This window comes from Oncorhynchus masou, unplaced genomic scaffold (assembly GCF_036934945.1).
Source record: "Oncorhynchus masou masou isolate Uvic2021 unplaced genomic scaffold, UVic_Omas_1.1 unplaced_scaffold_1268, whole genome shotgun sequence".
Lineage (NCBI taxonomy): Eukaryota > Metazoa > Chordata > Actinopteri > Salmoniformes > Salmonidae > Oncorhynchus > Oncorhynchus masou.
In genome coordinates this window covers 13,600-40,000 of record NW_027002511.1, presented here as the reverse complement: position 1 = coordinate 40,000, position 26,401 = coordinate 13,600, and the positions used below count along the sequence as shown (strand labels likewise).

Below are 26,401 nucleotides of genomic sequence, written 5' to 3'. Positions count from 1 at the left end.
GGAGAGAGAGAGTGTGGAGAGAGAGAGATGTGGAGAGAGAGAGAGAGATGTGGAGAGAGAGAGAGAGATGTGGAGAGAGAGAGATGTGGAGAGAGAGAGAGATGTGGAGAGAGAGAGACGTGGAGAGAGAGACGTGGAGAGAGAGAGATGTGGAGAGAGAGAGATGTGGAGAGAGATGTGGAGAGATGTGGAGAGGGAGAGAGATGTGAGAGAGAGAGCGAGATGTGGAGAGAGAGAGAGAGATGTGGAGAGAGAGAGAGATGTGGAGAGAGAGATGTGGAGAGAGAGATGTGGAGAGAGAGATGTGGAGAGAGAGAGAGTGGAGAGAGATGTGGAGAGAGAGCGAGAGAGAGAGAGAGAGATGTGGAGAGAGAGATGTGGAGAGAGAGATGTGGAGAGAGAGAGATGTGGAGAGAGAGAGCGAGATGTGGAGAGAGAGATGTGGAGAGAGAGATGTGGAGAGAGAGAGAGAGAGAGAGAGAGAGAGAGAGAGAGAGATGTGGAGAGAGAGAGAGCGAGATGTGGAGAGAGAAAGAGAGATGTGGAGAGAGAGATGTGGAGAGATAGAGATGTGGAGAGAGAGAGAGATGTGGAGAGAGAGAGAGAGAGAGAGAGATGTGGAGAGAGAGCGAGAGAGAGAGAGAGATGTGGAGAGAGAGATGTGGAGAGAGAGAGATGTGGAGAGAGAGATGTGGAGAGAGAGAGAGAGAGAGAGATGAGAGAGAGAGATGTGGAGAGAGAGATGTGGAGAGAGAGAGATGTGGAGAGAGAGATGTGGAGAGAGAGAGAGAGAGAGAGATGTGGAGAGAGAGAGATGTGGAGAGAGAGAGATGTGGAGAGAGAGAGATGTGGAGAGAGAGAGATGTGGAGAGAGAGAGAGAGAGAGATGTGGAGAGAGAGATGTGGAGAGAGAGAGATGTGGAGAGAGAGAGAGATGTGGAGATGAGAGAAATGTGGAGATGAGAGAAATGTGGAGAGAGAGAGATGTGGAGAGAGAGATGTGGAGATGAGAGAGATGTGGAGATGAGAGAGATGTGGAGATGAGAGAGATGTGGAGATGAGAGATGTGGAGATGAGAGAGATGTGGAGATGAGAGAGATGTGGAGATGAGAGAGATGTGGAGATGAGAGAGATGTGGAGAGAGAGAGAAATGGGGAGATGAGGAGTGAGGAAGAACAAAGGCGAAGGAGAAAACAGATGAATTTGGCAGCAAGAACACAGAGTCCAGATATCATGTCATTATGTTCCTATCAAACACACGTCTTCATGACCACGTGCCCATTAGGGAAGTCCAGGGAGGACCTGATATTCATCCCGCCTGGAATACAGATACCAGCCAAGCAAAAATGACTCAGGCTGTGGTCACATTTGAAAAAGATGACGGATACGATTCAAAAATAAAACTCCTCCACGGGAATGTGACACCTCAGTGACGTTACGAGGCTGGCTGGTGTCTCATGAACTACTGAACAACATCTAACGTTGTTCTCTCTCTACCTTGTGGTGTTGTGGAGTCAGTCCAAGCCTTTCCAACACTGATTTCTGTTGTCTCCTGTTTCCCCTCCAGACTCTGGTTCTCAGGGGGTCCGTGTGCCTCTCCTGCCCCGCTGAGGAGGCCTCCAGGCTGGGTTGGTCTGCAGGGGTGTCAGCCTTCCTCTCTTTCTCCTGGAGGTCTGGGACCGAGGCAGCTGATTGGGTGTCCACCTCTGAGGTCACAGCGACTTGGAGCAATGAGGAGGCAGCGTCAACGGAAGCTGTGTCGGTGGGAGGAGTCGTATCTGCCCGAGGCTCCTCCTCTTCCTTGTCTTTAACGCTCACCTTCTTCACCTTCACCGATTTCCTGGCTGTGATGAGAGAAGATGAAGAAATACAGCTGCAACATTATAACTCAAATCCTGTGTGTCTCTGAGTGTGTGTGTCTCCGAGTGTGTGTGTCTCCGAGTGTGTGTGTCTCCGAGTGTGTGTGTGAGTCTCCGAGTGCGTGTGGGTGTCTCTGAGTGTGTGTGTGTGTCCCTCTATCTCACCAGAGGTCTGTCGGGCCCTCTTCCTCCCCCTGGCTCCTCTCCTTGTGGTAACAGCCTCCTCCTCCTCCTCTCCCACTTCATCCACGGTCACAAAGTTCATTCTCCTGATTTCCTCCATGCCCCTGCCGTCGTCCTCTGCACCAGGAGACCCTGTAGCATCAGCTGGAGGAGAGAAATGGTTTAGAGGACGAGAGGACCCCCCCCTTCTGTCCCGATACACCCCCCTTCTGTCCCGATTCACCCCCCTTCTGTCTCCATACACCCCCCCCCATTCTGTCCCCATACACCCCCTTCTGTCTCCACCCCCCCCCCCTTCTGTCCCCATACACCCCCCTTCTGTTCCAAATCACCCCCATTCTGTCCCGATACACCCCCTTCTGTCCCGATACACCCCCCATTCTGTCCCGACACCCCCTTCTGTCCCGATACACCCCCTTTCTCTTTCTGTCCCGATACACCCCCCTTCTGTCCCGTTCCCCCCACTTCTGTCCAGATACCCCCCCTTTCCGTCCTGACCCACACCCCTCTGTTCTACTCTGACAGACAGACCTGTGTGGTCAGCTTGCTGGTTCTGCGCTGGTTCAGGACTCTTGTTCTGCTCTTCCTCCTCATCATCCTCCCCATCACCTCCAGCCTCATCCAGGGTTACCAGAGTCTGATAGGAGAGAGGTCAAAGGGTGTGTGACTGAGAAAGGGAGAGGAGAGAGACGACGGAGAGAGAGACGACAGAAGAGAAGAGCGAGACGACAGAAGAGAAGAGCGAGACGACAGAAGAGAAGAGCGAGACGACAGAGAGGAGAGAGAGACGACAGAGAGGAGAGACGACAGAGAGAGGAGAGAGAGAGAGAGAGACGACAGAGAGGAGAGAGAGAGACGACAGAGAGAAGAGAGAGACGACAGAGAGAGAAGAGAGAGACGACAGAGAGAAGAGACGACACTGAGGAGAGACGACAGAGAGAGAAGAGAGAGACGACAGAGAGAAGAGAGACGACAGAGAGAGAAGAGAGACGACAGAGAGAGAAGAGAAACGACAGAGAGAGAAGAGAGACGACAGAGAGAGGAGAGAGACGACAGAGAGAGAAGAGAGACGACAGAGAGAGAAGAGAGACGACAGAGAGAGAAGAGAGACGACAGAGAGAGAAGAGAGACGACAGAGAGAGAAGAGAGACGACAGCGAGAAGAGACGACAGAGAGAGGAGAGACGACAGAGAGAGAGGAGAGACGACAGAGAGAGGAGAGACGACAGAGAGAGAAGAGAGACGACAGAGAGAGAAGAGAGACGACAGAGAGAGAAGAGAGACGACAGCGAGAAGAGACGACAGAGAGAGGAGAGACGACAGAGAGAGGAGAGACGACAGAGAGAGGAGAGACGACAGAGAGAGAAGAGCGACGACAGAGAGAGAAGAGCGACGACAGAGAGAGAAGAGAGACGACAGTGAGAGAAGAGACGACAGCGAGGAGAGACGACAGAGAGAGAGAGAAGAGAGAGACGACAGAGAGAGGAGAGACAACAAAGGGAGGAGAGAGACGACAGAGAGAGAGGAGAGAGAAGAGAGAGACGACAGAGAGAGGAGAGACGACAGAGAGAGAGAGAGAGAAGACAGAGAGAAGAGAGACAACAGGGAGAGAGGAGAGAGACGACAGAGAGAGAGAGAGAGACAACATAGAGAGAAGAGAGAGAAGACAGAGAGAGAAGAGAAACGACAGAGAGAAGAGAGACGACAGAGAGAGGAGAGAAACGACAGAGAGAGAAGAGAGAGACGACAGAGAGAGGAGAGAGACACGACAGAGAGAGGAGAGAGACACGACAGAGAGAGGAGAGAGACGACAGAGAGAGAGGAGAGAGACGACAGAGAGAGAGGAGAGAGACGACAGAGAGAGAAGAGAGAGACGACAGAGAGGGGAGAGAGACGACAGAGAGAGGAGAGAGATGGCAGACAGAGGAGAGAGACAGCAGAGAGAGGAGAGAGACGGCAGAGAGAGGAGAGAAAGGGCAGAGAGAGGAGAGAGACGGCAGACAGAGGAGAAACGGCAGACAGAGGAGAGAGACGACAGAGAGAGGAGAGAGACGGCAGAGAGACGACAGAGAGAGGAGAGAGACGACAGAGAGGAGAGAGAGACGACAGAGAGAGGAGAGAGACGGCAGAGAGAGGAGAGAGACGACAGAGAGGAGAGAGACGGCAGAGAGGAGAGAGAGACGACAGAGAGAGAGAGCGGAGAAAGCAAGCAGCAGATATTTCCTGACCTCTGGGTTGAAGGTGTCTCCTGATTCGTCCTCCTGGCTGAAGGGGTGTGGCTCCAGGCAAGGCCCTCCGCTCCTTCATCCTCTCCGATCTCATCCAAAGTCACCAAGCCCTCAGTATCCACTCCGACCCTCTCCTCTCTCTCCTCCTCCCTTGTCCGTTCCTTCTCTCTACTCCTCCTCCGCCCTTTCTCTCTCTCCTTCCCTCTGTCCTTCTCTCGCTGCTTCTCCTTCACCAGTTTTTGTTTCTTAATAAGTTCTTCCTCTTCGGCGGCGTCATCTGGGTAATCCTCCTCCTCCTCGCTCACCTCATCCAAGGTGACAAGATTACTCTTTTTCGGTGTACCCCCTCGGACTCTCCTGTTGGGGTCTTGGTCACCTCTTGAGTTTTGGATCCCTTCTTAATCTCCTTTTTCCCCTTCTTTTGGGGTGTCTTCTTACCCCCCTTGAGAGGCTTGGAGCCCCCCTGACATTTCGAGTCAGTCGTATGGTTGTCCAGAACTTGGGTCGTTTCCGTCTGATCGTCGACTGAATCTAGTATCTGGAACCCCTCCATCTCTCCGGGTAGAGAATCTCTTCGGCCCCCTTGGCCTGCGAGAGAGGAGTCGGCCATGTTGTCTTCAGTGTCTTCTAGAGAGTCGAGGATCTGGAAAGCAGAATCTTCTTCGTTGGAGATCTCTTCGTGTTCCTCTAGTGTAGCTTGAGGCACCTGGGAACCTGTAGATTTGGAGGCTGCAGGCGCCTGGTCACCCAGAGATAGAGATCCGGACTGTTCTTGACTGCCCTCTTCTCCGTCTCTAGGTGTGTCATCGTCCACAGCTTCGTCGAGTATCTGGAATTCACCATCATCATCAGGTACTTTATCAATAAGTGATTGGGGCACCTGGTGACCCGACACCGTCTCTACCTCTTGTAGTTGCAGGGCCTTCTGAAGGTTTTGCTCCTTGGCTGAGGCAGACGGATGGGTCAGACCAAGCTCCAGTGGACAGGCTCCATTCTGTGCCTCGGTACCCAGAATCGAGGAACCTTTTTCAGCCTGGGTCGTCTCCTCGCTCCCCTCTAGCTCTGGAGGTTTTTCAGCGGTCGTTTCCATATCGCTTTCTGACACAGCACTTTTCTCTTCCTTGTTGTCGGTCACTGCAGTGTCCAACACTGACATCTTGTGGTGGGATGACGGTACTACATCCTCTGTGTCACATCCCTTAGTGACCACTACGACTTCCTCTTCCGACTGAGACCGAGTCTCCAAGGCAACAGGTTCCGCCTCCGTATCGGCTATGCTGGTGTTGTCGTCGGCAGCTTCCTGGGTTTCTGCGGCTTCGGTTGCTACAACAACAGCTGCTGATGACCTGGTCTTGCGTCCAGAGGTGGCAGGTGGTTGAGGTTTAGTTGCTGCCTTTTTTGCTGCGGCTTTTCGTGGAGTCTTCTGAGCAGGCGGGGTAGAGGAGGAGGCCGTGGGTGTCTCCTTGTGCTCCAGGCTAGATTTCGGAGATGGGGTATCTGGGGTACCCCTCCTGCGTTTGGACGATCGTTTTGACCTTTCCGAGGCCTTATCTTGTGTCTTGTGTGACGAAGATGAGGATGACTGCGGGGTCGGTGTTCTCAGCCTCATCCCCTTCCACCTCATCCACAGTAACAAACTGGTCCATGTTGAACTGGTCCAGATAGAAGGAGTTGGCTTCATCAGGGATGACGTCAGATGTAAACTCATCTCCCGCGTAGCAACTAGCTTGAGGTAAAGAGAGAGAGAGAGAAGGATGAATCAAAATAATTAATTCATCAAAATCAAATCAAATCTTCCACAAGTTCAACAGAAGTGCTGTAGTTTGAAATCAGATGTAGTTTGAAATCAGTTCTGTCGTTTGATAATCAGATGTAGTTTGAAATCAGTTCTGTAGTTTGAAATCAAATGTATGAGAGTTTGCAACAACAGACTGTAGCGGTTAAGAAATGTTCGCGTTTGGAAAGCATCGTTGGCTCACCGTGTCTTTAGACTTGCTCCTAGAGGAAGGGTCGCTTTACTGCTGCTGCCGAGGCTCTGTGGAACCAACAGAAACATTTACCAGGATCATTTCTCGCTCAGAAATAGAATCAAATCATAAAAAAGATAGAATTGTCATTCAGCATCACGCCTTGCTTCTCTCCTTCTCATACCTTGGTTCTCTCCTCTTCCTCTTCTTTCCTCCCCTTCTTCTTGGCGGGGCTGCCGTCGGTCTGCTGATCTTGCGGGAGCCAGAAGAAGAGCTGGAGGAGTTACCCTGTCTAGACTTCGAAGGGAGCCCTCCTCGGAAGGAGCCCGGCTGCTTCTATGCCTTGAAGAGTCTCTCCTTTCTGGGGAGGGGCGCCGGCCTCTCCCTCCGGAAGCCTCGGTCTTCCCCTGGATGAATTCATTTTATTAGACATTTAAACATATAATGAGTTGCCTGAGTCATTAGAGTCCAATACATACATTCAAATATTAGCAGAAGCTAACGTAACAGTATTGCTTCCATCCCTCTCCTCGGCCCAAATGGGCTCCCTCAAAGCAGCCCCCTGGACACATCGTTTCCCATCGCTCCCCAAAAGCCGCAGCCCTTGCAGAGGGGAACAACTACTCCAAGTCTCAGAGCGAGTGACGTCACCGACTGAAACGCTATTAGCGCGCACCACCGCTAACTAGCTAGCCATTTCACACCGGTTACACTAAGGTGCAATGAATCAGACTGTCAGCGATTCAAATCTGTCAAGGTTTAAATGATATCTGTCCCTTAAATTCACATTATTATTATGATACGTACATTCTTGTGGTCTGGTTGGCCAGATCCTGAAGGTGTCTTCTTCGTGTCGGTGGTCTTCTTGTCCGGCTGTGACTTCTTCTCTGGTCGTGGCTCCTCTTTCTTCGTCGTCTCTTTCTCCCCAGTCTTCTCTTCTGACTCAGCCGGGGTCCTTCTCTCCGCCGTCTCCCCAGCTGCAGGGCTCTCCTGGTTGGGTAGAGGCTTGGCCTGGATCCCCTCTCCCTGGTTGTGTTCCTGTTTAGCCTGTTCCTCCGCCAGTCTCCCCATACGGTGTTGGTGCACCGCTGCCTCCAGGGCCTTGAGGATCTCCTCGGTGACCGGAGGATAGTCCTGAGGTTTGTCTTCAACATTTAACGCTACCGGGACGGGAGCCGGTGTTTGTGCCGGTACCAAGGCAGCAACGGTGTCAGAGTCGACGGGATTGGCCACGTTATCAGCTCCCTCCACAGCGGAGATCAGACGAGGTTCTGTTGTGGCCACAGTCGTCACGGTTTCACTAGCCAACGCAATGACATCACTGCACTGTTGTGGGACCGCAGCGAGAACCTGTTCGGGTTCTGCTGCAACCTCATTGGCCGAGGCGACGCCGTCGGTGCTCTGGGTTTCCATGGCGACCTCTTCCTCGGGAGCGGACACGGCAACCGTAGGTAACGAGGCGGAAACGACGGTGTCGACGGTCGCAGTGTCTTCCTGGTTTCCTTTGCCTCCTCCTCAGTTTCCATCCCTCCATCCTCTTTGGGAGGATGAGCGTTCTTCTTCTTCCCATCTTTTGGCGAGGAAATCCCACCCTCTTTCCCTCCAGACTCCGCCACCGTTGCCTTTCCGTCGGAATTCATCACCACGACGTCACTTCCTGGTTGCTTGGTCGCCACAGCAACAGGCTGAGAGGATGAGACCGTAGCATTGGTGCTGGTAGTAGTGGGAGTAACAGGTTTAACTGGGGTTGTGACATCTTTAGCTACAGGCTTCTTGCCTTTGATTGGTTTCTTCTTGGCTTTGGTGCTGAAATAACAAACATGTAGATTATAAAATAAGTGATGTTTACATGCCCAGATCAGTCTGAAAGGTCTCCAGATGAACACATGGGACAGGAGTTGTTCCCTGACGAGGAAAAAACAACTCTAATTGTACCCTGTGTCCTTAGAAAACAGGACGTTAACTAGTTGGATATAGGGGCGGTCTTTTAATTTTTGGATGAAAAACGTTCCCATTTTAAACAAGATATTTTGTCACGAAAAGATGCTCGACGATGCATATAATTGACAGCTTTGGAAAGAAAACACTGACGTTTCCAAAACTGCAAAGATATTGTCTGCTACAGAACTGATGTTACAGTATTTTCGGTCGATTTCTCAGCCAAGCAGTTTTTCGCCTACTAAAATATTATTTTTGGAAAAAAGGAACATTCTAACTGGGAGTCTCCTGAATGATCTGAAGTTCTTCAAAGGTAAATGATTTAATTTGGTTGCTTTTCTTATTTTTGTGAAAATGTTGCCTGCTGCCAGCAGAGCCTAGCATAGCATTATGCAATGATAAACTTACAGAAATGCTTGTCTAGTGTTGGCTGTAACGCATATTTTGAAAATCTGAGATGACAGTGTTGTAAACAAAAGGCTAAGCTTGTGTTTGAATATATTTATTTCATTTCATTTGCGATTTTCATGAATAGGAAAACGTTGCGTTATGGTAATGCAGTTGAGGCTATGATTACGCTCCCGGATACGGGATTGCTCGTCGCTAGAGGTTAATACAATGATTGGATTGGATGGACTGACGAATAAAATCTAGGAAGTAAATAAAAGGTTGAGTTAAGATATTTACCTGACAACAGATGTCTTCTGGGCTGGGGGCTGCGGTGCCTGTTGATCCTTGACCAGCAAGTTGAACTTCAGAGGGTTGTTCTGAACTACACTGGGGGACTTCTGGAAATGAAGACACACGGTCATCGCCGCCGACGACGACTCCATCTCAAAATAGATCTGAGACAGAGAGAGAAACATATATATTAAACAAATCAATTCATCTGATTTGTTATCTGTGTCTTCTGACGAATCAGAAATGTTTTTTTTTTTAAATGCAGTCGGAGGTTCCAGGGTCCTAATTGGTTACACAGAGCCTTCAGAAAGCATTCGAACTGAATTGAATTGATTTTTAAACAGATTTTGTTTTGTTACAGCCTTATTATAAAAATGTTGTTTTTTACCCAACATCAATCTACAAACGATACCCAGTAATGACAAACCAAAAACAGAATTTTGTTGTTGCAAATTTACAAAAAAAATTGAAAAAATGAAATTTTACATTTACATAAGAATTCAGACCCTTTACTCAGTACTTTGTTGAAGAACCTTTGGCAGCAATTACATCCGAGAGTCTTCTTGGGTGTGATGCTACAAGCTTGGTACACTTGTATTTGGGGAGTTTTCATTTTTCTCTGCAGATCCTCTCAAACTCTGTCAGGTTGGATGGGGAGCATCGCTGCACAGCTATTTTCAGGTCTCTCCAGAGATGTTCGATCGGGTTCAAGTCCGGGCTCTGGCTGGTCCACTCAAGGACATTCAGAGATTGCCCCGAAGCCACCCCTACCTCGTCTTGGCTGTGTTCTTAGGGTTGTTGTCCTGTTGGAAGGTGAACCGTTGCCCCACTGTGAAGTCCTTAGCGCTCTGGAACAGGTTTTCATCAAGGATCACTCTGTACTTGGCTCCGTTCATCTTTGCCTCGATACTGACTAGTCTCCCAGTCCCTACTGCTGAAAAACATCCCCACAGCATGATGCTGCCACCACCATGCTTCACCGTAGTGATGGTGCCAGGTTTCCTCCAGACGTGACACTTGGCATTCAGTCCAAATAGTTCAATCTTGGTTTCATCAAACCAGATAATCTTGTTTCTCATGGTCTGATAGTCTTTAGGTGCCTTTTGGCCAACTCCAAGCGGGCTGTCATGTGCCTTTTACTGAGGAGTGGCTTCCGTCTGGCCACTCTACCATAAAGGCCTGATTGGTGGAGTGCTGCAGAGACGGGAGAACCTTCCGGAAGGACAACCATCTCCACAGAGGAACTCTGGAGCTCTGTCAGAGTCACCATCTGGTTAATGGTCACCTCCCTGACCAAAGCCCTTTTCCCAATTGCTCAAGGAAGAGTCTTGGTGGTTCCAAACTTCTTCCATTTAAGAATGATTGAGGCCACTGTGTTCTTGGGGACCTTCAATGCTGCAGACATTTTTATCTTACCCTTCTCCAGATCTGTGCCTCGACACAATCCTGTCTCGGAGCTCTACAGACACTTCCTTCGACCTCATGGCTTGGTTTTTGCTCTGACTTTCATTGTCAACTGTGGGACTTTTATAGACAGGTGTGTGCCTTTACAAATCATGTTCAAATCAATTGAATTACCACAGGTGGACTCCAAGTTGGAGAAACATCAAGGATGATTCATGGAAACAAGATTAACCTGAGCTCAATTTCAAGTCTCATAGCAAAGGTCTGAACACTTAAGTAAATAATGTATCTGTTTTTAATATTTCAATAAATTAGAATTTTTTTTTTTTAAAGTTCCAGGGATCTATTTGGTTATAATCACATGGTACCACTACAAGCCTAAAGTGGTTGGTTCCAGGGGTCTAATTGGTTATAATCACATGGTACCACTACCACTCAGCCATAAGAAGTTAATGAGTGAAAGTTACATATTTCTAAACAATATTTTTTGAATTTCGCGAGCTGCCTTTTCAGCGGAATGTTGTCGAGAATTAATAAAACCAGCATCTCTTTTGGTTCCACGAGTTAATAAAACCAGCATCTCTTTTAGTTCAAGATGTTCATCTTTCATTTGCTGTATTGTTAATGACTTGTTAATGTGTGAAAGTTACATGTTGCATATTTCAAAAAATGTTTGAATTTGAATTTCGCTCGCTGCCTTTTCAGCGGAATTTTGCCGCTGGCTGCTAGCTGTCTAATCTGTCTAATAAACATGGAAGAAGCGACAACAAAAAAATACATTTATAAAAAGGAATTGGGTAATTCATTCTCATTCTAATACCTATCTTTCAAACCCAGGTAGGTGACTTGATTTTCAACATCGGAACAAAAGTCAACAGGCTACTTTCAAACAGCTGCCTAAGGCCTCCCGGTGTCTGTCCCTACCCTGTTGATCAGAGACAGCGAGTCGAGGTAGGAGCCGAAGTGTTTGACGAGGTCGTGAACCTCCTGGGCTGCTGCAGTCCCTGCGGGGACGTTACTGACAATCAGAAGACGTTCCTTCAACGTTGGATCCTGTTAACAGACAGAGGGTTATAAAGGGTTATTAACAGGTTATAACGGGGTTACATACACCACAAACCCCCGAGGTGCCTCAATGCTTTTCTAATCTGGTTACCAGCGTAATGAGAGCAGTGAAGATAACTGGTTTGGGGGACACAACAACGTCACCTTTCTAGTTAAATCTATGAACTTACCGTAGTGGTGAGGCCCTTCAGAGTGGTGTACACACCCTCCTGAAACAGAAACAACAGACACCTATGATGACTGGACTGTCTGTGTGTGTGTGTGTGTGTGTGTGTGTGTGTGTGTGTGTGTGTGTGTGTGTGTGTGTGTGTGTGTGTGTGTGTGTGTGTGTGTGTGTGTGTGTGTGTTACCTGGAGGAGGTTTGTATCAGGGCGGGTCAGCGTGAAGGTGAGGGGACAGTCTAGTAGTTTAGGAGGAGACTTTGTGTAGTTGGTCAACATAGCAAAGCTCTTCTGTTCTCTCTCCATACGGATTATGGCCTGTTGGGTCAAATACACTCATTATCACGACAACAACAACACCCACGTTATGGTACTGCATCAACAACAACAACAACAACAACCCACGTTATGGTACTGCATCAACAACAACAACAACCCACGTTATGGTACTGCATCAACAACAACAACAACAACAAACACCCACGTTACGGTACTGCATCAACAACAACAACAACCCACGTTACGGTACTTCATCAACAACAACAAACACCCAAGTTATTGTACTGCAACAACAACTATTTAGCCATCTTGATTTAGTTATTATGTATAGTAAAAGAACACCACAAATTAGCTTTAAAACAACTGAAATGGTTCAGCTCCATGGAGAAATTGGCTTAAAATGAAAGAATTCCTCAACACTGCCAAGTTGAGGGACTATAAATTCTCTCCAACTCCAGCCGTGGCGAGAGAGAGAGAGAGAGAGAGAGAGAGAGAGAGAGAGAGACAGACACAGAGAGACAGAGAGAGACACACACAGAGAGAGAGAGAGAGAGAGAGAGAGAGACAGACAGACACAGAGAGACAGACAGGGACAGAGAGAGAGAGACAGAGAGAGACACACAGAGAGACAGAGAGAGACACACACAGAGAGAGAGAGAGAGAGAGAGAGAGACAGACAGACACAGAGAGACAGACAGGGACAGAGAGAGAGAGACAGAGAGAGACACACAGAGAGACAGAGAGAGACACACAGAGAGACAGAGAGACAGACACAGAGAGACAGACAGGGACAGAGAGACAGAGAGACAAACAGCCAACCTACCCATCTCTGGTTGGGCAGAATGAAACAGTTGTAGAGTCCAGGTTTATATCCGTAAGGCTTCACCAGAGCCAGAACATCTTCCTCTGTATATCCAGTTTCTGGTAAACCTTCGATCTTCACAAACCTATTATTCGCAATGTCAGGCTAAACACGGAAAAGAGGAGAGGGAGGAGGACGGATCAGTTAGTTTCTGACCCCATAGACCCAGGTTCAGAGTCTCCGATAATGTGATTCATGTTTCTCTGTTTTTAATGTCGTGAAGCCGAAAGACATATTTCCTAATGACGTTTTTATAATTCTAATTACACGGACAAATATGACTTTATTAAGGGCCAGGCAATTGAAAACATAGGGCACGTTTCAAATAGAGATCTGGCCCGGTGCGCGACCTAAACACCTCCTGGGCCCTGCTCCAGTGACCTGGCATATTGCCTCGCTGAACACGCCCTGACAAAGGCTGCTGGGACTTTGGCTCGTTTACTCCTCCTACCTGCTCGCTACAAGTCCTTAGTGTCTAGAGATCTGGAGCTCACAGACACTCCCTGGAGAGACACCAGCGCTCTTGTGTAAAGAATAGAGAAGAAGAAGCCCAAAACGTACCTGCTGAGGACCGAGGGGACTCTTCCCCTTGGACTTGGTATTAGATCCACACACCTTGGGCGCGTTCTTGGTACCGGCAGTTTGCGGTTTAGTTGCGGTCGTTGAAGACTTGGTAGATGTTTTAGTTGACTTGGTGGTGCTGGTCTGGGACTGGGCTGCTGTCGCTTTCCTGAGGGAGAGAGGGGAAAGAGAGAGAGAGAGAGAGAGGGGAAGAGAGGGAAAGAGAGAGGGGAAAGAGAGAGAGGTAGGGGAAAGAGAGAGAAGGAGGGGAAGGGAAAGAGAGAGAGAGGGAGGGAAGGGAAAGAGAGGGAGGGGAGAGAGAGAGACAAAGAGAGAGAGAGAGAAAGGGAAAGAGAGAGAGAGAGAGAGAGAGAGAGAGAGGGAAGGGGAAAGATAGAGAGAGGGGAAGGGGAAGGGGGAAGAGAGAGAGAGAGAGGGGAAGGGGGAAGAGAGAGGAAAGAGAGGGAAAGAGAGAGAGGGGGAAGTGGAAGAGAGAGAGGGGAAAGAGAGAGGAAGAGAGAGTGAGAGAGAGAGAGAGAGAGAGAGAGAGGAGGGGAAGAGAGAGAGAGGGGAAGTGGAAGAGAGAGGGGAAGTGGAAGAGAGAGAGAGGGGGAGGGGAGAGGGAGGGAGGGGAAGAGATAGAGAGAGAGAGAGAGAGGGGGGAAAGAGAGAGAGAGGCAAAGGGTGGACAGAGAGAGAGAGAGAGAGGGGCGAGGGGAAGAGAGAGAGGGGAAACGTGGACCGAGAGAGAGAGAAAGGGGAAAGAGAGAGAGAGGGGAAGAGGAAGAGAGCGGGAAGTGGAAGAGAGTGAGAGAGAGAAAAGGGGGAAGAGAGAGAGGGGGTAGAGAGAAAGAGAGAGAGAGAGGAAGAGGGGGTAGAGAGAGAGGGGAGGGAAGGGGAAGAGAGAGAGGGAGGGGAAGAGAGAAAGAGAGAGGGAAAGAGAGAGGGAGGGTAAGAGAGAAAGAGAGAGGGAAGAGAGAGAGGGAGGGGAAGAGAGAGAGGGGAAAGGGAAGAGAGAGAGGGGGAGATTTGTATTTTTTGTAAATAAAATGTTGAAAAGGGCAGCGTTGACGTCCATCCACCATGTTAGTGACGGTGCCGAATAATGAGACGATAAACTTAACAGAGAACAAAAATACCCTTTTAACCTCTCTGAACCGGGCTGAAATTCCACAACATACATATTGTAACCCAGAAACGATTTGATATGAAGATAAAAACTCTCTCCGAAGGAGAGACATATCATTCTACTATACTAATGAATAAATAAAGCTAACCCCATGTTGGTGCATCAGTGTCCTTCTACCAAAGAGATGTCTGTATGACATATAGCAACATTACATTGGCTAAGGCTAGCTGGCCAGTCAAGTGGATCTAACACACTAACATCCTATCATGATCGTTACATAAATAAGTCATATTAAACATTTATGAAAATACAAGTGTCTCACATGTTTCGAAAGCCTAGAATCTTGCCAATCCAACTGCGTTTAATTTAAAAATGTAAAAAGATTTTAAAAAAGGATTTACTGTGAAAAAATGCCCAATAAATAAAAATAAAAATGCAACCAGCACAGGTGTGACATAATCACAAACTGCATTAAAATAAGTAATTTACCTTTGACGATCTTCGTCTGTTTGCAATTCCAATGCTCATTGTTTGATAAAACCTGTTTTTACAGCCGAGCGCGAAACATTTTGTGAACCCGCTTGTGTCGTGAATTCGTCTCATTCCATTTCCAGGTAAATGACTTTTCCAGTCATGTTTGGTTTCACTGCAATCACAACCAAACCTGATGGGCCATTTCGCGGGACGTATCGACTGAAAGACACCGATTTGAAGACAAGTCATGACATCATTGTGCACAAATGATTTGCCTGCTGTTTCGTCGATTGACTGTCTTTTAACCCAATGACCACTGATCGTCTTGAAATCTAGCTGGGTAGATAGCCACAACGAGCTGAGGTAAATAGGTCCTGCTTATGTGCTACCGACCCATGTAGTAAGCTCCAGCGTAACGAGAGTCATTCGCTAGTGAAGTTTCATACCGGAAGGAGAAACACATATTACTGCACTGCATTGTTTAGTAAACGCGCAGATTCAGCTGTTTATATATCAATCAGTATGGCGACTAAGTCAAGGAAAGCTAAATCTAAGTCTAGATATACAGATGTACACACAATTTTAGAATAAATTGATTGGGAAATTGATTGGGAAAGTGAGACAGAGATTGTTGTTGTTGATTGTTGTAGGACGATTCATTTAGCGATTGTGGAGGAATATTTTTGGAACGGGAGAAGACATCGTTTTGGTAAGTTCTTATCATGCTAATGCCCTTTTTTGAAAAGAATAATATAAAATATTATTTGTGATTTTTATTTTATTTTTTAGAAGCAATATATATAAACATTTAATGTCATGAAATGTGAGATACGTGTGTCTGCCGCCCCACCCCAACCCACATGAAATAGCCTATTTGAGGCTGTTGAGGGGAGGGCAGGCCCACAACAATGGCCAAAGTGAAATGGAGACAGTAGATACAGCTGATCTGTTGTAATATAATAAAGACAGTAGATCTAGCAGGTCAGTCATAATATAAAAAGAGACAGTAGATCTAGCTGGTCATAATAATATATTCAACCTTGTACTCTATATATATCTGTTGATTATACCTGTTGATACAGGTGCTCATATGTGAAACTATTCTAACTGAACAGTTTCTTTCACAGTGACACTGACTCCGAATGGGAGTCTTATCCAGTGTCCCAGGTAGACAGCCATTGTTCCTTTTTTCCAAAACTATTATTTTTGTAGGCGAAATAGCTCCGTTTGTTCTTCACGTTTGGCTGAGAAATCGACCGGAAATTGCGGTCACGACAACGGCCAAAAAAATATTCCAAATTAGCTCCATAATATCGACAGAAACATGGCAAACGTTGTTTATAATCCATCCTCAAGGTGTTTTTCAAATATCTATTCGATAATATATCCGCCGGGACAATTGGTTTTTCAGTAGGACCGATTGGAAAAATGGCTACCTCTGTATTTTACGCGAGAATCACTCTGAGAGCCATCAGGTGACCACTTGTGCAATGTAGCCGCTACGGGTATTCTTCAACATAAATGCGTAATACTACGTCACAATGCTGTAGACACCTTGGGGAATACGGAGAAAAAGTAACCTGGTTGATAGCCCATTCACTGCTCAATAGGGACGCATTGGAACGCAGCGCTTTCAAAACATGAGGCACTTCCGGATTGGATTTTTCTCAGGCTTTCGCCTGCAATATCAGTTCTGTTATACTCACAGACAATATTTTTACAGTTTTGGAAACTTTAGACTGTTTTCTATCCTAATCTGTCAATTATATGCATATTCTAGCATCTTGTCCTGACAAAATATCCCGTTTACTTTGGGAACGTTGTTTTATAACGTTATATATATATTTATTTTTTTATTTTTCCAAAAATGAAAATACTGCCCCCTAGTCACAAGAGGTTAAGAAATAGTGGCTACACGGTTGTTACCTTTCAGAAGAAGACTTCTTGGCCCGGTCCAGTTCCTTTGAGTCCTCCAGCAGAGTCTCTTCCTCCATCCTTATGATAACGACCTCGCCTTTGATGGTCAGGGTCTTACAGCTAGCCAGCAGTCTGGCATCCTCCTCTTTCTCAAACATTACTGACGCCTACGGGGGTGGAGAGAGGGAGGGACCAGGCCAGAGAGGGAAAGAGAGAGAGATGTATTTGTGGTTGATTAGTTGTGTCTATGTAACAAGTGTCCAGTTTTAATAACCTCCTTGTGGGGACTGGGGGGTCCACCAACAAGGGGAAGGACTGGGGGAGGCAAGGGGAAGGACTGGGGGAGGCATCAACAAGGGGAAGGACTGGGGGGGGGTCATCAACAAGGGGAAGGCCTGGGGGGGGGCACCAACAAGGGGAAAGACTGGGGGGTCATCAACAAGGGGAAAGACTGGGGGGTCATCAACAAGGGGAAGGACTGGGGGGGGTCATTAACAAGGGGAAGGACTGGGGGGTCATTAACAAGGGGAAGGACTGGGGGGGTCATTAACAAGGGGAAGGACTGGGGGGGGGTCATCAACAAGGGGAAGGACTGGGGGGGGTCATCAACAAGGGGAAGGACTGGGGGGGGGTCATTAACAAGGGGAAGGACTGGGGGGGTCATCAACAAGGGGAAGGACTGGGGGGGGTCATCAACAAGGGGAAGGACTGGGGGGGGTCATTAACAAGGGGAAGGACTGGGGGGTCATCAACAAGGGGAAGGACTGGGGGGGGTCATCAACAAGGGGAAGGACTGGGGGGGTCATCAACAAGGGGAAGGCCTGGGGGGCACCAACAAGGGGAAAGACTGGGGGGTCATCAACAAGGGGAAAGAATGGGGGTCATCAACAAGGGGAAGGACTGGGGGGGTCATTAACAAGGGGAAGGACTGGGGGGGGTCATTAACAAGGGGAAGGACTGGGGGGGTCATCAACAAGGGGAAGGACTGGGGGGGTCATCAACAAGGGGAAGGACTGGGGGGTCATCAACAAGGGGAAGGACTGGGGGGGTCATTAACAAGGGGAAGGACTGGGGGGGTCATCAACAAGGGGAAGGACTGGGGGGTCATCAACAAGGGGAAGGACTGGGGGGTCATCAACAAGGGGAAGGACTGGGGGGTCATCAACAAGGGGAAGGACTGGGGGGGGGGTCATCAACAAGGGGATGGACTGGGGGGGTCATCAACAAGGGGAAGGACTGGGGGGGTCATCAACAAGGGGATGGACTGGGGGGGGGGAAGGACTCATCAACAAGGGGAAGGACTGGGGGGGGGGGAAGGACTCATCAACAAGGGGAAGGACTGGGGGGTCATTAACAAGGGGAAAGACTGGGGGGGTCATCAACAAGGGGAAGGACTGGGGGGGGTCATCAACAAGGGGAAGGACTGGGGGGGTCATCAACAAGGGGAAGGACTGGGGGGTCATCAACAAGGGGAAGGACTGGGAGGGGGGGGACATCAACAAGGGGATGGACTGGGAGGGGGGTCATCAACAAGGGGAAGGACTGGGGGGGGGTCATCAACAAGGGGAAGGACTGGGGGGGGTCATCAACAAGGGGAAGGACTGGGGGGTCATCAACAAGGGGAAGGACTGGGGGGTCATCAACAAGGGGAAGGACTGGGGGGGGTCATCAACAAGGGGAAGGACTGGGGGGGTCATTAACAAGGGGAAGGACTGGGGGGTCATCAACAAGGGGATGGACTGGGGGGTCATCAACAAGGGGAAGGACTGGGGGGGGGAAGGACTCATCAACAAGGGGATGGACTGGGGGGGGTCATCAACAAGGGGAAGGACTGGGGGGGGTCATCAACAAGGGGAAGGACTGGGGGGGGTCATTAACAAGGGGAAGGACTGGGGGGGTCATCAACAAGGGGAAGGACTGGGGGGGTCATCAACAAGGGGAAGGACTGGGAGGGGGGTCATCAACAAGGGGAAGGACTGGGGGGGGTCATCAACAAGGGGAAGGACTGGGGGGGGGGAAGGACTCATCAACAAGGGGAAGGACTGGGGGGGGTCATTAACAAGGGGAAGGACTGGGGGGGGGTCATCAACAAGGGGAAGGACTGGGGGGTCATCAACAAGGGGAAGGACTGGGGGGGTCATCAACAAGGGGAAGGACTGGGGGGGTCATCAACAAGGGGAAGGACTGGGGGGGGTCATCAACAAGGGGAAGGACTGGGGGGGTCATCAACAAGGGGAAGGACTGGGGGGGTCATCAACAAGGGGAAGGACTGGGGGGGTCATCAACAAGGGGAAGGACTGGGGGGGGGTCATCAACAAGGGGAAGGACTGGGGGGGGAAGGACTCATCAACAAGGGGAAGGACTGGGGGGTCATCAACAAGGGGAAGGACTGGGGGGGGGGAAGGACTCATCAACAAGGGGAAGGACTGGGGGGTCATCAACAAGGGGAAGGACTCATCAACAAGGGGAAGGACTGGGGGGGGGTCATCAACAAGGGGAAGGACTGGGGGGGGTCATCAACAAGGGGAAGGACTGGGGGGGTCATCAACAAGGGGAAGGACTGGGGGGGGGACATCAACAAGGGGAAGGACTGGGGGGGGGGAAGGACTGGGGGGGGTCATCAACAAGGGGAAGGACTGGGGGGGGGGTCATCAACAAGGGGAAGGACTGGGGGGTCATCAACAAGGGGAAGGACTGGGGGGGGTCATCAACAAGGGGAAGGACTGGGGGGGGTCATCAACAAGGGGAAGGACTGGGGGGTCATCAACAAGGGGAAGGACTGGGGGGTCATCAACAAGGGGAAGGACTGGGGGGTCATCAACAAGGGGAAGGACTGGGGGGGGGGTCATCAACAAGGGGAAGGACTGGGGGGGGACATCAACAAGGGGAAGGACTGGGGGGGGGGGTCATCAACAAGGGGAAGGACTGGGGGGGGTCATGGGGGGGTCATCAACAAGGGGAAGGACTGGGGGGGGTCATCAACAAGGGGAAGGACTGGGGGGGGGACATCAACAAGGGGAAGGACTGGGGGGTCATCAACAAGGGGAAGGACTGGGGGGGTCATCAACAAGGGGAAGGACTGGGGGGGGGGACATCAACAAGGGGAAGGACTGGACTGGGGGTCATCAACAAGGGGAAGGACTGGGGGGTCATCAACAAGGGGAAGGACTGGGGGGTCATCAACAAGGGGGGGGGGGGGTCATCAACAAGGGGAAGGACTGGGGGGGGGTCATCAACAAGGGGAAGGACTGGGGGGGGGTCATCAACAAGGGGAAGGACTGGGGGGGTCATCAACAAGGGGAAGGACTGGGGGGGGTCATCAACAAGGTCATCAACAAGGGGAAGGACTGGGGGGTCATCAACAAGGGGAAGGACTGGGGGGGTCATCAACAAGGGGAAGGACTGGGGGGTCATCAACAAGGGGAAGGACTGGGGGGTCATCAACAAGGGGAAGGACTGGGGGGTCATCAACAAGGGGAAGGACTGGGGGGTCATCAACAAGGGGAAGGACTGGGGGGGGGGGGGGGGGTCATCAACAAGGGGAAGGACTGGGGGGTCATCAACAAGGGGAAGGACTGGGGGGGGTCATCAACAAGGGGAAGGACTGGGGGGGTCATCAACAAGGGGAAGGACTGGGGGGGGAAGGACTCATCAACAAGGGGAAGGACTGGGGGGGGGTCATCAACAAGGGGAAGGACTGGGGGGGTCATCAACAAGGGGAAGGACTGGGGGGTCATCAACAAGGGGAAGGACTGGGGGGTCATCAACAAGGGGAAGGACTGGGGGGGTCATCAACAAGGGGAAGGACTGGGGGGGTCATCAACAAGGGGAAGGACTGGGGGGTCATCAACAAGGGGAAAGACTGGGGGGTCATCAACAAGGGGAAGGACTGGGGGGGGGTCATCAACAAGGGGAAGGACTGGGGGTCATCAACAAGGGGAAGGACTGGGGGGTCATCAACAAGGGGAAGGACTGGGGGGTCATCAACAAGGGGAAGGACTGGGGGGTCATCAACAAGGGGAAGGACTGGGGGGGGGGTCATCAACAAGGGGAAGGACTGGGGGGTCATCAACAAGGGAAGGACTGGGGGGGTCATCAACAAGGGGAAGGACTGGGGGGTCATCAACAAGGGGAAGGACTGGGGGGGGGGGGGGTCATCAACAAGGGGAAGGACTGGGGGGGTCATCAACAAGGGGAAGGACTGGGGGAGGGGTCATCAACAAGGGGAAGGACTGGGGGGTCATCAACAAGGGGAAGGACTGGGGGGTCATCAACAAGGGGAAGGACTGGGGGGTCATTAACAAGGGGAAGGACTGGGGGGGGTCATCAACAAGGGGAAGGACTGGGGGGGTCATCAACAAGGGGAAGGACTGGGGGGTCATCAACAAGGGGAAAGACTGGGGGGGTCATCAACTAGGGGAAGGACTGGGGGGGTCATTAACAAGGGGAAGGACTGGGGGGTCATCAACAAGGGGAAGGACTGGGGGGTCATCAACAAGGGGAAGGACTGGGGGGTCATCAACAAGGGGAAGGACTGGGGGGTCATCAACAAGGGGAAGGACTGGGGGGGGTCATCAACAAGGGGAAGGACTGGGGGTCATCAACAAGGGGAAGGACTGGGGGGGGTCATCAACAAGGGGAAGGACTGGGGGGGGGAAGGACTCATCAACAAGGGGAAGGACTGGGGGGGTCATTAACAAGGGGAAGGACTGGGGGGGTCATCAACAAGGGGAAGGACTGGGGGGGTCATTAACAAGGGGAAGGACTGGGGGGTCATCAACAAGGGGAAGGACTGGGAGGGTCATCAACAAGGGGAAGGACTGGGGGGGTCATCAACAAGGGGAAGGACTGGGGGGGTCATCAACAAGGGGATGGACTGGGGGGTCATCAACAAGGGGATGGACTGGGGGGGTCATCAACAAGGGGAAGGACTGGGGGGTCATCAACAAGGGGAAGGACTGGGAGGGGGGGGGGGTCATCAACAAGGGGAAGGACTGGGGGGGGTCATCAACAAGGGGAAGGACTGGGGGGTCATCAACAAGGGGAAGGACTGGGGGGTCATCAACAAGGGGAAGGACTGGGAGGGGGGTCATCAACAAGGGGAAGGACTGGGGGGTCATCAACAAGGGGAAGGACTGGGGGGGTCATCAACAAGGGGAAGGACTGGGGGGGGTCATCAACAAGGGGAAGGACTGGGGGGTCATTAACAAGGGGAAGGACTGGGGGGGTCATTAACAAGGGGAAGGACTGGGGGGTCATCAACAAGGGGAAGGACTGGGGGGTCATTAACAAGGGGAAGGACTGGGGGGGTCATCAACAAGGGGAAGGACTGGGGGGTCATCAACAAGGGGAAGGACTGGGGGGGGGTCATCAACAAGGGGAAGGACTGGGGGGTCATCAACAAGGGGAAGGACTGGGGGGGGTCATCAACAAGGGGAAGGACTGGGGGGGGTCATCAACAAGGGAAGGACTGGGGGGGGGGTCATCAACAAGGGGAAGGACTGGGGGGGTCATCAACAAGGGGAAGGACTGGGGGGTCATCAACAAGGGGAAGGACTGGGGGGGGGTCATCAACAAGGGGATGGACTGGGGGGTCATCAACAAGGGGAAGGACTGGGGGGTCATCAACAAGGGGAAGGACTGGGGGGGTCATCAACAAGGGGATGGACTGGGGAGGGGGTCACCAACAAAGGGGAAGGACTGGGGGGGGTCACCAACAAGGGGTAATAACAGGTGGAATGGGGTACTCTACATTGAAATAGAGACAATAAGGGGTACTCTACATTGAAATAGAGACAATAAGAGGTACTCTACATTGAAATAGAGACAATAAGAGGTACTCTACATTGAAATAGAGACAATAAGAGGTACTCTACATTGAAATAGAGACAATAAGAGGTACTCTACATTGAAATAGAGACAATAAGGGGTACTCTACATTGAAATAGAGACAATAAGGGGTACTAACAGGTGGAAAGGGTACTCTACATTGAAATAGAGACAATAAGGGGTACTAACAGGTGGAATGGGGTACTCTACATTGAAATAGAGACAATAAGGGGTACTAACAGGTGGAATGGGGTACTCTACATTGAAATAGAGACAATAAGAGGTACTCTACATTGAAATAGAGACAATAAGAGGTACTCTACATTGAAATAGAGACAATAAGGGGTACTCTACATTGAAATAGAGACAATAAGGGGTACTAACAGGTGGAATGGGGTACTCTACATTGAAATAGAGACAATAAGGGGTACTCTACATTGAAATAGAGACAATAAGAGGTACTCTACATTGAAATAGAGACAATAAGAGGTACTCTACATTGAAATAGAGACAATAAGGGGTACTAACAGGTGGAAAGGGGTACTCTACATTGAAATAGAGACAATAAGAGCTGCTCCACATTGAAAAAGAGACAATAAGAGGCACTCTACATTGAAATAGAGACAATAAGGGGTACTAACAGGTGGAAAGGGGTACTCTACATTGAAATAGAGACAATAAGGGGTACTAACAGGTGGAATGGGGTACTCTACATTGAAATAGAGACAATAAGGGGTACTAACAGGTGGAATGGGGTACTCTACATTGAAATAGAGACAATAAGAGGTACTCTACATTGAAATAGAGACAATAAGAGGTACTCTACATTGAAATAGAGACAATAAGGGGTACTCTACATTGAAATAGAGACAATAAGGGGTACTAACAGGTGGAATGGGGTACTCTACATTGAAATAGAGACAATAAGGGGTACTCTACATTGAAATAGAGACAATAAGGGGTACTCTACATTGAAATAGAGACAATAAGAGGTACTAACAGGTGGAATGGGGTACTCTACATTGAAATAGAGACAATAAGAGGTACTCTACATTGAAATAGAGACAATAAGAGGTACTCTACATTGAAATAGAGACAATAAGGGGTACTAACAGGTGGAAAGGGGTACTCTACATTGAAATAGAGACAATAAGAGGCACTCTACATTGAAATAGAGACAATAAGGGGTACTAACAGGTGGAATGGGGTACTCTACATTGAAATAGAGACAATAAGGGGTACTAACAGGTGGAATGGGGTACTCTACATTGAAATAGAGACAATAAGGGGTACTCTACATTGAAATAGAGACAATAAGGGGTACTAACAGGTGGAATGGGGTACTCTACATTGAAATAGAGACAATAAGGGGTACTCTACATTGAAATAGAGACAATAAGGGGCACTAACAGGTGGAATGGGGTACTCTACATTGACATAGAGACAATAAGGGGTACTCTACATTGAAATAGAGACAATAAGAGGTACTCTACATTGAAATAGAGACAATAAGGGGTACTCTACATTGAAATAGAGACAATAAGGGGCACTAACAGGTGGAATGGGGTACTCTACATTGACATAGAGACAATAAGGGGTACTCTACATTGAAATAGAGACAATAAGAGGTACTCTACATTGACATAGAGACAATAAGGGGTACTCTACATTGAAATAGAGACAATAAGAGGTACTCTACATTGAAATAGAGACAATAAGGGGTACTAACAGGTGGAATGGGGTACTCTACATTGAAATAGAGACAATAAGAGGTACTCTACATTGAAATAGAGACAATAAGAGGTACTCTACATTGACATAGAGACAATAAGGGGTACTCTACATTGAAATAGAGACAATAAGAGGTACTCTACATTGATATAGAGACAATAAGGGGTACTAACAGGTGGAATGGGGTACTCTACATTGAAATAGAGACAATAAGGGGTACTAACAGGTGGAATGGGGTACTCTACATCTAATGTACCTGCTGTATGGACTTGAGCAGGATGATGTTGTTGATCTTTCCGAAGGGTTCTACGGCCTTCATCACCTCATCATGAGCTGTGTGCTGAGGGATATTCATCAGTTTTATCAGAGCTGAGGTCCCTGGGCCTCGTTTCTTCTTCGTCTAGAGAAAACAGGAGGAGAGAGAGAGAGGACAGAGGAGGAGAGAGAGAGAGAGAGAGAGAGAGAGAGAGAGAGAGAGAGAGAGAGAGAGAGACAGAGAGAGAGAGGTACTGTTAATTAGCTGTGTGTAGGGTATATTCTTTAGTCTTAACAGAGCTGGGGTCCCTGGGCCTCGTTTCTTCTTCGTCTAGAGAAAACAGCAGGAGAGAGAGAGACAGAGGAGGAGGAGAGAGAGAGAGAGAGAGAGAGAGAGAGAGAGACAGAGGAGGAGAGATACTGTCAGTGAGCTGGTAGTAAAACCCCGCCCCCCAGGTAGTAAAATCCCGCCCCCAGGCAGTAAAACCCCGCCCCCCAGGTAGAAAAACCCCGCCCCCAGGTAGAAAAACCCCGGTTTGGGGGAGGGAAGACAATACTGGTCATTCTATGGTTTGGGGAGGGAAGACAATATTGGCCATTCTATGGTTTGGGGGAGGGAAGACAATACTGGCCATTCTATGGTTTGGTGGAGGGAAGACAATATTGGCCATTCTATGGTTTGGGGAGGGAAGACAATATTGGCCATTCTATGGTTTGGGGGAGGGAAGACAATACTGGCCATTCTATGGTTTGGTGGAGGGAAGACAATATTGGCCATTCTATGGTTTGGGGGAGCGAACGTAGCAGATTATCATCAGCTCTCTACTGTCCCTGCCAGTGTTCTTAACTTCTTGACGCTACCCAACCGTGTCGCGGGATCATTTGTCAGCAACCGCTGAATAGCAGAGCACAACAGTCAAATAATATTACTAAAAAATATTCATATGCAAGTGCAATATTGCAAAACACAGTTTAGCCTTTTGTTAATCCACCTGTCGTCTCAGATTATGAAATTATGATTTACAGCGAAAGCAATCCAAGAGTTTGTGTAAGATTATCGATAGCCTAGCATAGCATTATGTACACTAAGCATCAGGAAGCTTGGTCACGAAAAATCAGAAAAGCAATCAAATTAATCGTTTACCTTTGATGATCTTCGGATGTTTTCACTCACGAGACTCCCAGTTACACAACAAATGTTCCTTTTGTTCCATAAAGATTATTTTTATATCCAAAATACCTCTGTTTGTTGCTTGTTCAGAAATCCACAGGAAAGAGCGGTCACGACAACTCACTCTGAGAGCCCCCACCTATCCACTTACGCAATGTGATCTTTCACGCTCATTTTTCAAAATAAAAGCCTGAAACTATGTCTAAAAACTGTTGACACCTTAGGGAAGCCATAGAAAAAGGAATCTGGTTGATATCCCTTTAAATGGAGGATAGGCATGCATAGGAACAGAAGGGTTTCAAAATAAGAAGCACTTCCTGGTTGGATTTTCCTCAGGGTTTCGCCTGCAATATCAGTTCTGTTATACTCACAGAGAATATTTTGACAGTTTTGGAAACTTTATAGAGTGTTTTCTATCCTAATTTGATAATTATATGCATATTCTAGCATCTGTTCCTGAGAAATAGGCCGTTTACTTTGGGAACATTATTTTTCCAAACATACAAATAGTGCCCCCTAACAGTTTCATTTAAACGTCTGGAAGACGAAATCCACACCTTGGTAGAAGTGGAGCTGGATGACTTGGAGGAGAGGACGATTTCCTGGTTGATGACCTTCCAGATCCGAGCTTGCTTCCCGACTTGGACATTCCCGTTTCAGTTTTCTGAGAGGCACCTCCCTTCGAGGAGGAAGAGGAGGCGCGGCTCC

The 26,401-nt window shown here is 49.2% G+C and overlaps 2 protein-coding genes across 2 annotated transcripts; both read right to left on the bottom strand.

Moving 5' to 3' along the window:
• Positions 1-2,578: 2,578 nt before the first annotated feature.
• Positions 2,579-6,273, bottom strand: LOC135530131 (uncharacterized). The gene is made up of 3 exons (XM_064958516.1): positions 6,249-6,273; positions 4,270-5,995; positions 2,579-2,679 (listed from the first exon to the last, which is right to left on the bottom strand). The coding sequence occupies exon 2, from the start codon at positions 5,975-5,977 to the stop codon at positions 4,571-4,573; it is 1,407 nt and encodes a 468-aa protein (XP_064814588.1). The 5' UTR covers positions 5,978-5,995; positions 6,249-6,273; the 3' UTR covers positions 2,579-2,679; positions 4,270-4,570.
• A 1,159-nt stretch (positions 6,274-7,432) lies between these two features.
• Positions 7,433-24,720, bottom strand: LOC135530130 (zinc finger protein 638-like). Its single transcript, XM_064958515.1, has 9 exons — positions 24,524-24,720; positions 16,717-16,874; positions 13,188-13,356; positions 12,588-12,731; positions 11,675-11,803; positions 11,495-11,533; positions 11,184-11,312; positions 8,862-9,019; positions 7,433-8,042 (listed from the first exon to the last, which is right to left on the bottom strand). Exons 1-9 carry the CDS (start codon positions 24,620-24,622, stop codon positions 7,526-7,528), a joined length of 1,542 nt encoding a protein of 513 aa, XP_064814587.1. The 5' UTR covers positions 24,623-24,720; the 3' UTR covers positions 7,433-7,525.
• Between the last annotated feature and the right edge of the window lie 1,681 nt (positions 24,721-26,401).

Coding starts and splice junctions, on each gene's coding strand:
- LOC135530131 (XM_064958516.1), bottom strand. CDS start 5,977: ATGAGTTTACATCTGACGTCATCCCTGATGAAGCCAACTCCTTCTATC.
- LOC135530130 (XM_064958515.1), bottom strand. CDS start 24,622: ATGAATATCCCTCAGCACACAGCTCATGATGAGGTGATGAAGGCCGTA. Junction 11,804..12,587: donor TTCTGCCCAACCAGAGATGG/GTAGGTTGGCTG, acceptor TTGACCCAACAG/GCCATAATCCGTATGGAGAG. Junction 8,043..8,861: donor CAGAAGACATCTGTTGTCAG/GTAAATATCTTA, acceptor TTGTTATTTCAG/CACCAAAGCCAAGAAGAAAC.